The sequence below is a fragment of the Hyla sarda genome, chromosome 5 (assembly GCF_029499605.1).
Source record: "Hyla sarda isolate aHylSar1 chromosome 5, aHylSar1.hap1, whole genome shotgun sequence".
NCBI classification, from domain to species: domain Eukaryota; kingdom Metazoa; phylum Chordata; class Amphibia; order Anura; family Hylidae; genus Hyla; species Hyla sarda.
Window position 1 is genome coordinate 235935636 of NC_079193.1, and position 12412 is coordinate 235948047.

Genomic DNA, 12412 nt, shown 5'->3' on the forward strand with positions numbered 1-12412 from the left:
AAAGAATGGGCAAAAATCCCAGTGTCTAGATGTGCTAAGCTAATAAAATATCCTAAGTGACTTACACCTGTAATTGCTGCAAAATATGACTCCACAAATATGACTTCTTCCAAGCAGTAAATGCTTATGCATATAAAAGGCATGTTCTGTTCTGCATAAAGCCACAAAAAGCTGTCAAAATTTAAGATTGCAAAGCAACCAAACACCAAGCGAGTTAACACCTTTACAAGACACTGGATGGCCAGCTTTTCCCACAGATATTAACCCCTTAAGGACCAAGCCCCTTTTAACCTTAAAGGGGTACTCCGCCCCTAGACATCTTATCCCCTATCCTAAGGATAGGGGATAAGATGTCAGATCGCCGGGTTCCCGCTGCTGGGGACCCCCAGGATCTCCGCTGCGGCACTGCGCTATCATTACTGCACAGAGAGAGTTCGCACTGTGCGTAATGACAGGCGATACAGGGGACGGAGCAGCGTGATGTAATGGCTCCGCCCATTGTGACATCATGGCCCGCACCCTTAATGCAAGTCTATGGCAGGGGGCATGGTGACCGGCATGCCCCCTCTCATAGGCTTGTATTGAGGGGGAAGGCCATAATGTCACGAGGGGCGGAGCTGTGGCGTCACAATGCTCCGGCCCCTGTATTGCCCATCATTACACTCAGTGCGAACTCGCTCTGTGCAGTAATAATAGCGGGATGCGGCAGCGGAGATCCCAGGGGGTCCCCAGAAGCAGGACCCCAGCGATCTGACATCTTATCCCCTATCTAGGGGCGGAGTACCCCTTTAAGGACAGGCCAATTTTATTTTTGCTTTTCGTTTTTTCCTCCTTGCCTTCTAAAATCCTTTATATTTCCATCTACAGACCACCATAAGGGCTTGTTTTATGCATGACCAATTGTACTTTGTAATTAAACCTCTCATTTTACCATAAAATTTACGGTGAACCCTAAAAATCTTTTTTTAGGGAGAAAATGTAAATGAAAACCACAATTTTGCACATTTTGGAAGGTTTTGTTTTCACACTGTACACTTTAAGGTAAAAATGACATGTGTTCTTTTTTATGTGGGTCAATACGATTACAATGATACCCATGACTAGATACTTATATATTTTTGTACCGCTTAAATTTTTTTTTTACTTTTTGTACAAAATCAGTAATCTAAAATTGTAATCCTATAACTTTAAAATGTTTCCGTATATAGGGCGGTATGAGGGCTCATTTTTTGTGCCATCATCTGAACTTTTTATCGATACTACATTTGCATATATAAAACTTTTAGATAATTTTTAATTATTTTTTTTTTATTAAATGTGACAAAAAAGCAGCATTTGGGGACTTTTTTTTATTTTTTACGTTTACACCGTTCACCGTACAGGATCATTAACATTATATTTTGATAGTTCGGACATTTACGTATTTGGCGATACCAAATATGTTTTAAAAAAATTACACTTTTTGGGGGTAAAATGGGAAAAACTGACAATTTTTATTTTTATTGGGGGGGAGGGGATTTTTCACTTTTTTTTACTTTTTATTTTACATTTTTCAACTTTTTTTAACACTTTTTATGTCCCCATAGGGGACTATCTTTATCAATCATTTGCTTGCTAATACTGTTCAGTGCTATGCATAGGACATAGCACCAATCAGTATTACCGGCTATCTTCTGCTCTGGTCTGCTCGATCTCAGACCAGAGCAGAAGACCCGAGGAAACGGCCGTAGGCAGGTGAGGGGACCGAACTCCGGGGATGCGGCCTGTCTCGCCCCTTCCCATAGATTGGCATTGAGGGGGCGTGGCCGTGACTTCACGAGCCTCCGACCCTGCACGATCAGACATCTTATCCTCTATCCTTTGGATAAGGGATAAGATGTCTACGGGCGGAGTACCCCTTTAACTAATAGCAAGGGTCTTGGCAAGAGTACATTTTGTGATTTTCCAAGGAACCTTTATTATATTGTTGACATATGTATCTGTGTATTTCAGTAACTTCTTTCAAATATCCACACACAGTATCAATGTCTGCTAGATTGTTTAAGATTTTACTTTAAACATTGTAAAAGTACAAACAGGTCATCGTTATAAACTTCTTGGTGCTGTGGATTGTATGCTGTGATGAAAATAATATTTTCTGGTTTGTCACAAGGTCCAAATGAAGTTATGAACAGATGTTCATTGTTGAATGGCAACTCTGTAATTTCAATAGAAGTATAATATAAATAATGTATGCTTGTGGGATGTTGCTTCAAGCTGATGATGCATTTTTATCATCTTAAATATTTTATAAGAACACACCTACCAATATTTTACTGAAGAAAAAACTGCTGAAAAGTTTGATGCTTACATAACATGCTGTGCAGGTCCGCCTAATGCCACCACATAGATTATTTACACCATCTGGTAGGCAATAAAAGCACCTTTACTGCATACCTTTCGATTTGTGAACTTCTTCTTGTGAACCAAGCAATATGCTTCTCAATATATGTGTCACGGTTCGGCTGGCTGGAGGTGGATCCTCTGTGCCAGAGAGGGATTGGCGTGGACCGTGTTGGTGGACCGGTTCTAAGTTGCTACTGGTATTCACCAGAGCCCGCCGCAAAGCGGGATGGTCTTGCAGCGGCAGTAGCAACCAGGTCGTATCCACCAGCAATGGCTCAACCTCTCTGACTGCTGAAGATAGGCGCGGTACAAGGGAGTAGACAAGAGCAAGGTCGGACGTAGCAGAAGGTCAGGGCAGGCAGCAAGGATCGTAGTCAGGGGCAACGGCAGGAGGTCTGGAACACAGGCTAGGAACACACAAGGAAACGCTTTCACTGGCACAATGGCAACAAGATCCGGCAAGGGAGTGCAGGGGAAGTGATGTATAAATAGGGAGTGCACAGGTGAACACACTAATTAAGCCTGCTGCGCCAATCAGTGGCGCAGTGGCCCTTTAAATTGCAGAGACCCGGCGCGCGCGCGCCCTAAGGAGCGGGGCCGCGCGCGCCGGGACAAGACCAGGTACGGGAGCCGGGATGCGCATCGCGAGCGGGCGCCTCCCGCATCGCGAATCGCATCCCGGCTGAGAGAGACATTGCAGCGCACCCGGTCAGCAGGTCTGACCGGGGCGCTGCAAATGCGAGGAAGTTGCGAGCGCTCCGGGGAGGAGCGGGGACCCGGAGCGCTCGGCGTAACAGTACCCCCCCCCTTGGGTCTCCCCCTCTTCTTGGAGCCTGAGAACCTGAGAATAAAACTTTTGTCTAGGATGTTGTCCTCAGGTTCCCAGGATCTCTGTTCTGGACCACAACCTTCCCAATCCACCAAAAATTTTTTTTTTCCTCTGACCGTCTTGGAGGCCAGAATCTCCTTCACGGAGAAGACGTCAAAAGAACCGGATACAGGAGTGGGGGAAACAAGTTGGGGAGAGAAGCGGTTAATGATGAGTGGTTTAAGGAGAGAGACATGGAAGGCATTGGGAATACGAAGAGAAGGAGGAAGAAGGAGTTTGTAAGAGACAGGGTTGATCTGGCACAAGATTTTGAAAGGACCAAGATAGCGTGGTCCCAGTTTGTAACTGGGGACACGAAAGCGGACATATTTAGCAGAGAGCCATACCTTGTCTCCGGGAGCAAAAATGGGGGGAGTTCTTCTTTTCTTATCGGCAAATCTTTTCATCCGGGATGAAGCCTGTAAAAGAGAATTTTGGGTCTCTTTCCATATGGTGGAAAGATCACGAGTCACTTCATCCACAGCGGGCAAACCAGAGGGCAAGGGAGTAGGGAGGGGGGGAAGAGGGTGACGGCCGTACACCACGAAAAATGGGGACTTAGCAGAAGATTCGGAGACTCTGAAGTTGTATGAGAATTCGGCCCATGGTAGAAGATCTGCCCAGTCATCCTGGCGGGAGGAAACAAAATGCCGTAAATAGTCACCCAGGACCTGATTAATTCTTTCTACTTGCCCATTGGATTGGGGATGATAAGAAGAAGAGAAGTTTAATTTAATCTTGAGCTGTTTACAGAGGGCCCTCCAGAATTTAGACACGAATTGGACGCCTCTATCCGAGACGATATGTGTGGGCAATCCATGAAGGCGAAAAATGTGTACAAAAAATTGCTTTGCCAACTGAGGTGCTGAAGGAAGACCAGGAAGAGGAATAAAATGTGCCATCTTGGAAAATCGATCAATGACCACCCAAACAACTGTGTTGCCACGGGATGAGGGCAAGTCTGTAATAAAGTCCATACCAATCTGTGACCAAGGCTGTTCGGGAACGGGCAGAGGATGAAGGAGGCCAGCAGGCTTCTGGCGAGGAGTCTTATCCCGGGCACAGACAGTACAGGCCCGCACAAAATCAACAACATCCGTCTCCAGAGTCGGCCACCAATAAAAACGAGAGATGAGTTGCAAGGATTTTTTGATGCCCGCATGGCCTGCGAGATGGGAGGAGTGTCCCCATTTGAGAATCCCGAGACGCTGGCGTGGAGAAACGAAGGTCTTCCTTGGAGGAGTTTGCCTGATGGAGGCTGGAGAAGTGGAGATCAGACAGTCTGGAGGAATGATGTGTTGCGGAGAGACCTCTACTTCAGAGACATCAGAAGAACGAGAGAGGGCATCGGCCCTAATGTTCTTGTCAGCAGGGCGAAAATGAATTTCAAAGTTAAAACGGGCAAAGAACAACGACCACCTGGCCTGGCGAGGGTTCAGTCGTTGGGCAGACTGGAGATAGGAGAGATTCTTGTGATCAGTGTATATGATAACTGGAAATTTTGATCCCTCCAGCAGATGCCTCCATTCCTCAAGCGCCAATTTAATGGCCAGTAGTTCTCGATCCCCGATGGAGTAATTTCTCTCCGCTGGAGAGAAGGTCCTAGAAAAAAACCCACAAGTAACAGCATGCCCGGAAGAATTTTTTTGTAGAAGGACAGCTCCAGCTCCCACTGAGGAGGCATCTACCTCCAATAGGAAGGGTTTAGATGGGTCAGGTCTGGAGAGCACGGGAGCAGAAGAGAAGGCAGACTTGAGATGTTTAAATGCGTCTTCCGCTTGTGGAGACCAGGACTTGGGATTGGCATTTTTCTTGGTTAAAGCCACGATAGGAGCCACAATAGTGGAAAAGTGTGGAATAAATTGTCTGTAATAATTGGCAAACCCCAAAAAACGTTGGATAGCACGGAGTCCGGAGGGGCGTGGCCAATCTAAGACGGCAGAGAGTTTATCTGGGTCCATTTGTAGTCCCTGGCCAGAGACCAAGTATCCTAGGAAAGGAAGAGATTGACATTCAAAGAGACATTTCTCCATTTTGGCATAAAGTTGATTGTCCCGAAGTCTCTGAAGAACCATGCGGACATGCTGGCGGTGTTCCTCTAAGTTGGCAGAAAAAAATCAGAATATCGTCCAGATAAACCACAACACAGGAATATAAGAGATCACGAAAAATTTCATTAACAAAGTCTTGGAAGACGGCAGGGGCGTTGCACAGGCCAAAGGGCATGACCAGATACTCAAAGTGTCCATCTCTGGTGTTAAATGCAGTCTTCCATTTGTCCCCCTCCCTGATGCGGATGAGATTATAAGCCCCCCTTAAGTCCAGTTTGGTAAAGATGTGGGCACCTTGTAGGCGATCAAAGAGTTCCGAGATAAGAGGTAAGGGGTAGCGTTTTTTTACCGTGATTTTATTAAGTCCGCGGTAGTCAATGCAAGGGCGTAGGGAGCCATCTTTTTTGGACACAAAAAAAAATCCAGCTCCGGCAGGAGAGGAGGATTTGCGGATAAAGCCCTTTTTTAAATTTTCCTGGATGTACTCTGACATGGCAAGAATCTCTGGAGCAGACAGAGGATAGATTCTGCCCCGGGGTGGAGTAGTACCCGGGAGGAGGTCAATAGGACAGTCATAAGGCCTGTGAGGGGGTAAAGTCTCAGCTTGCTTCTTGCAAAAGACGTCAGCATAGTCCATATAAGCCTTAGGAAGACCGGATACAGGGGGAACCACAGGGTCACGGCAGGGAGTACTGGGAACCGGTTTAAGACAGTCCTTGAGACAAGAAGTACCCCAGTTCTTGATTTCTCCTGTGGACCAATCAAGGGTTGGTGAATGGCGTTGAAGCCACGGTAATCCAAGAAGAATTTCAGAAGTGCAGTTGGAGAGGACCAAAAATTCAATTTTTTCGTGATGAGGTCCAATGCACATTAGGAGAGGTTCCGTGCGGTAACGCACGGTACAGTACAATCTTTCATTGTTAACAGAATTGATGTAGAGGGGTCTGGCGAGACTGGTCACCGGGATGTTGAACCTGTTGATGAGAGAGGCCAAAATAAAATTTCCTGCAGATCCGGAATCCAGGAAGGCCATAGCAGAGAAGGAGAAGGTAGAGGAAGATATCCGCACAGGCACAGTAAGGCGTGGAGAAGCAGAGTTGACATCAAAAACTGTCTCACCTTTGTGCGGAATCAGCGGACGTCTTTCCAGGCGGGGAGGACGGATAGGACAATCCTTCAAGAAGTGTTCGGTACTGGCACAGTACAGGCACAGATTCTCCATGCGGCGTCGTGTCCTCTCTTGAGGTGTCAAGCAAGACCGGTCAACTTGCATAGCCTCCACGGCGGGAGGCACAGGAACGGATTGCAGAGGACCAGAGGAGAGAGGAGCCGGGGAGAGAAACCGCCTCGTGCGAACAAAGTCCATATCCTGGCGGAGCTCCTGACGCCTTTCGGAAAAACGCATGTCAATGCGGGTGGCCAGATGAATAAGTTCATGCAGGTTAGCAGGAATTTCTCGTGCGGCCAGCACATCTTTAATGTTGCTGGATAGGCCTTTTTTAAAGGTCGCGCAGAGGGCCTCATTATTCCAGGATAATTCGGAGGCAAGAGTACGGAATTGGATGGCGTACTCGCCAACAGAAGAATTACCCTGGACCAGGTTCAGCAGGGCAGTCTCAGCAGAAGAGGCTCGGGCAGGTTCCTCAAAGACACTTCGAATCTCCGTGAAGAAGGAGTGTACAGAGGCAGTGACAGGGTCATTGCGGTCCCAGAGCGGTGTGGCCCATGACAGAGCTTTCCCAGACAGAAGGCTGACTACGAAAGCCACCTTAGACCTTTCAGTAGGAAACTGGTCCGACATCATCTCCAAGTGCAGGGAACATTGTGAAAGAAAGCCACGGCAAAACTTAGAGTCCCCATCAAATTTATCCGGCAAGGATAATCGTAGGCCGGAAGCGGCCACTCGCTGCGGAGGAGGTGCAGGAGCTGGCGAAGGAGATTGTTGCTGGAGTTGTGGTAATAGCTGCTGTAGCATCACGGTCAGTTGAGACAGCTGGTGGCCTTGTTGCGCTATCTGTTGCGACTGCTGGGCGACCACCGTGGTGAGGTCGGCGACAACTGGCAGTGGGACTTCAGCGGGATCCATGGCCGGATCTACTGTCACGGTTCGGCTGGCTGGAGGTGGATCCTCTGTGCCAGAGAGGGATTGGCGTGGACCGTGTTGGTGGACCGGTTCTAAGTTGCTACTGGTATTCACCAGAGCCCGCCGCAAAGCGGGATGGTCTTGCAGCGGCGGTAGCAACCAGGTCGTATCCACCAGCAACGGCTCAACCTCTCTAACTGCTGAAGATAGGCGCGGTACAAGGGAGTAGACAAGAGCAAGGTCGGACGTAGCAGAAGGTCAGGGCAGGCAGCAAGGATCGTAGTCAGGGGCAACGGCAGGAGGTCTGGAACACAGGCTAGGAACACACAAGGAAACGCTTTCACTGGCACAATGGCAACAAGATCCGGCAAGGGAGTGCAGGGGAAGTGATGTATAAATAGGGAGTGCACAGGTGAACACACTAATTAAGCCTGCTGCGCCAATCAGTGGCGCAGTGGCCCTTTAAATTGCAGACACCCGGCGCGCGCGCGCCCTAAGGAGCGGGGCCGCGCGCGCCGGGACAAGACCGACGGGGAGCGAGTCAGGTACGGGAGCCGGGATGCGCATCGCGAGCGGGCGCCTCCCGCATCGCGAATCGCATCCCGGCTGAGAGAGACATTGCAGCGCACCCGGTCAGCAGGTCTGACCGGGGCGCTGCAAATGCGAGGAAGTTGTGAGCGCTCCGGGGAGGAGCGGGGACCCAGAGCGCTCGGCGTAACAATATGCAAATGAGCAGAAAGTGCCCACGGGGCGGGAATGATTACCTGAGACTTCCCAGCATATTCAGGCACTGCTTGCTTCCTCCAGAACATGGTTGGTAGCTTCTGTGCTGTAGGGATGGAAATTCTGTTTTATATCACGGAGGTCCAAGTGCTGTTGCCCCCCGCGATTGTCTGTATGGAGCCCCGGCTCTCCCACAGAGTGGCCCATCACAACCCTATGTTTTTCTGTACTGTCGGGCATGTGACTTCTTCTTTAAGTCATGACTAAATTAGGAAGTTTTCAACCAAAAGCCCCAATTCTCCACCATCTGATGTTCAACTTTCTTCAAAGTGGAAGGAACACCTTTATGACTTAAGCTTTCAGTTTTAGATCAACATATTTTTACTCTTTGGTATTTTTCCTGTCAGCTAGTGGATCGTTTAATTTATTAAAAACCCATTTTCAGGGACTGCACTTTTTTACTCCTTCCACTGTCTACTGGGCCCAGTCTACTGACTTTAGGAATGCCCCAAAAAGCTTTAATGGGTGTTTCTGACTTTTACTCCTAAAGCAGTTCCAGACCCTCCTGCTCAGCTGCTGCCTCATCCGTTGCTGTGACGACACCCAAGCCAATCAGGAGGAGTGGTCCACTGCCAAATTTTGTCTTACCTTAGTGTACACACCCTCCTGAGTTGGTCTGTTTAAGGTTGCAGTCTGCTTTCAGTCATTACCCGAGAAAAAGGATTCTTCCTTACCCTGGTTCTCATTTTGAGCTATCCTGTGTATTTATATCTTATCTTTGCTCATTCTCTGACTACTCTTCTGCTTATCGTATTTGTATTGCAATGCACTATTGTGCCTTGATCTTTTTTCAGACTTCTGTATTGTGTTTGCTTCTCTACCTTCGCTATACATTTCATCTTAGTAGCACAAGGACCAACACCATGGTTGAGTCCACCCTATAAGGGAGGTGGGGCCTCAATTTGCCTGGCCACTTTACATTTCTGAAAGGCAACCAAATCATATTGTAACTATCTATCACCCAGAACTAGGGATTCCCCTCAGCCACAAAATTGGCCCTAACTATAGTGCCCCTTGAGTTTAGGCACTCCAACACTTACTGGGCTAGCTTTAATTCCACTGCCTGTGCAGACTCCCCAGAGCTAGATTCTTATAGACTGACAATGCACTCAGACCACATTAGTTTAGTGGCAGCCAGCATGGAACTGCAAGACACCCTTTTCCATGGCTAAATGAACCTAGGCCCAGGATACATAGTCACTTCACTAGCTCTGCTTTAGGACATCCAGGAAAAGTGCTTCTCCTTAAACATCCCCCATCCTACAATCAGCTCTACACAGGCGTGCACCAAAGTCCTCAGCCTCCAGTTCACAAATACCTTAGGAACATCTATCCCCAGGCCTACGTAACGCACATAAGTAAATTTTGGATCCAACTGCACCTCTTCATTCCAATTGCATTCAAAATGCGTTGGTTTATCTGTTACTCCACTGCCTTAATACTTGTTTTGGGAACATGCTTTGTACCACTTCCATAGACTTTTAAAGAAGATACATTAAGGATTTAGAATTTCATGAAGAAATTTTGGGTGCTGGAGTGTCTGTATTAATTTCACTAAGAACCAAATGGTTCCTCCATCTTAATGTGAAGAAACAGCAAATTGCTTTAACATCGCTTTGCCCATTTCAGACCTTTCCAGTGCCTATGCTAAGAACTCTACCTGCCCCTGTGGCTGGCAGCCTAAAGTACCCACATGCCCTGTTTTTTTGCACCATGATCTGAAGTTTTTATCAGTACGATTTTTGTTTTTTTATTGGACTTTTTGATCACATTTTATTCCTTTTCTACGTGTACGCCATTGACCATGTGGTTTAATGATATATTTTTTATAGTTCAGACATTTACGTACGCGGCAATATCACATATGTTTAGATTTATTTTGATTTACACAGTTTTTTTCTATGAGAAAAAGGAGTGATTTAAACTTTTATTAGGAAAGGTGTTAAATCATCCTTATTAACTTTTATTTTTCACTTTTTTTTTGCAATGTTATAGCTCCCATATGGACTATAACATGCATTACACTGATTGCCCACACTGATCAAGGCCATGCCATAGCATAGCATTGATCAGTGTTTTCGGCACTCGGCTGCTTCTACCTGGATCTCAGGCACGCATCAGTCATTCGGCAATCGGACAATGAGGAAGCAGGTAGAGACCCTCCTCGTGTCCGTACAGCTGATCGGGACACCGTAATATGTTCTTCACTGGACAATCCTTTAAGAACTAAATATATATTTTTTTTATATAGAAACGTTAAGTCACGGTAAGTGTATAAACTACTGTTTTATATTGAATAATAGTAAAGTTTTGTGTATATCACCTGGCATTTAATTTAGATATAGGTTTTCCTTTCTAGTTTCAACAAATAAAGACAATTTTTGTACAATGAAAATTTACATATTTTCTCACAGCTTTCTAGAGTTCTCATTGTAGTATATTTAAAAGAACCTTTTATTCTTTACCTCCAGAGCATAAAAAACTGTCCTGGTCAAGTGATGCACAGTCCTGACAGATTTCTATCTCCTTATCTAAAAAATAAAAATAAATGACAGCAAGCAGACACCTTGAAAGTTGTTAGGGAATAGGGATTATGAAATTCTAACTATTATAAGTTATACTATTTTTATATACTATAAAAATATAACTATTAATAAAATGGACTGAATTTTATGTAATAAATAATCGTAAAAGAATTCAGTTTTATGTGATAACTCCAGAATAGCTTAAAGCTGCAGATCTTTCACATATTCAGTGGTCATTGATACAATGTTCTTCTTCTGGCTTTGTTAACTTTCCCCAGAGTACCCGTGATGCTCAATGCACTTGATATGTGCAGCTCATCTATGATATTGGACATATGGCAGTATTGCAGGGCAGTTCCTAAACAATAGGAATACTGATAAGGTTTGTTGGACTTTGCCCTTCAGCATATGCTGCAAATAAAAGGATTCTGCCTCCTGCAAGTTTTAAGGGAGGAGACAGAGAGGGACTATAAATAGAGCTGAGAGCTAAAGCGCAGAGAGACGGTTCAACAACCTCGGTACTGTTTCCATTGACTGATACTTTCAGCACTGAATCTTATTCAGGACCATGGACAGCTTCCTAAAGTTGGATGCAGCAGAATTCCTGGAGATCTGGCAGCGTTTTGACTCCGATGGTAAGACAGCAGGACGTTTACAAATATAATGGAGTACAGGAGGTTAATCTAGACCCACAGACAGGTAGATGTAGATACTATATATTTTCAGAGTAGATATGTAATAGATGAATCAATATAAGATAGAACAAAATAGACAGGTAGATCGATTTCTCTGCGTTTCTTCATTTAGGTGACTTTGACATTTCCTTTAGCAGGCATTAAGGTTATCACATCAGTAACCAGATTATTTCGCCAAAGTCATGTCTGTTCTATTTACAAGGAAATGGCTTTCAGATTAATTTTATCGAGGAAAAGGATTTAGGCTACTGGGAACTATTAGCTAAATGCCAGACCTTGTCTGACCCTGATGTTCTAACTTGTCGTAGTCTTTATACACAAACGAAGCGACAGTTAATAGTTGTATCTTGTAAACGAGGTTTACATGACTTTTTTCTATAATAAAGGATAATTGGATGTTAGCGCTTTACAGATTATGTTATGATGAAATGTATTATCTTTCCATTTAGATAATGGCTACATTGAGGGTAAAGAACTTGATGACTTCTTTTGTCATCTTCTGAAAAAATTGGGCACAGTAAGTAAATATTTTATTATCATCATCATCGTCGTTATCAGTATTATGTAAATCATTTAGTAATTCCTTCAACTTGTAAAAAATATGTATTTTACAATATTACTATATGTTCTTATGCTTTCTGTCTGTCATCAACTGATAATATTCTATCTTGTTCTATGTGCACATGACACATTTATTTTATCTGTATTATGTAGATTCATTTTTCTATGCCTATAAGTGAACCTGAGGTATCATGTACCTACCTAGGGCAGCAAAATATAAGAAATCCAGCAATTTGGTCAAAATCCAGCTTTGCTTGTGGAAATATCTAAACTTCTGGTATCGATCTTGTCATTCTGTCTCGTATAAGCTAAACAAGACTAATATACAATACCAATGTTTGCAGTTTTTTTTTTCTAGGAAGAAAGACAGGCGCACAGTTTTGGTTTCAGCCTTATGTAGCAAAGAATATCAAAATGTGTCCCGGGCAGGATTCAGACTTTACATAAGTTAATAAAACAGA

At 45.0% G+C, this 12412-nt stretch overlaps 1 protein-coding gene across 1 annotated transcript in view; it reads left to right on the top strand.

Annotated features, from left to right (window-relative positions):
• The first annotated feature begins 11179 nt into the window (after positions 1-11179).
• The window catches only part of SCGN (secretagogin, EF-hand calcium binding protein), a 62000-nt gene continuing 60767 nt past the window's right edge, over positions 11180-12412 (top strand). The window contains exons 1-2 of the mRNA XM_056521330.1: positions 11180-11330; positions 11840-11907. Coding sequence (XP_056377305.1) covers positions 11264-11330; positions 11840-11907 — 135 coding nt within the window. The 5' untranslated portion in view covers positions 11180-11263. The remainder of the gene's footprint in view (positions 11331-11839; positions 11908-12412) is intronic.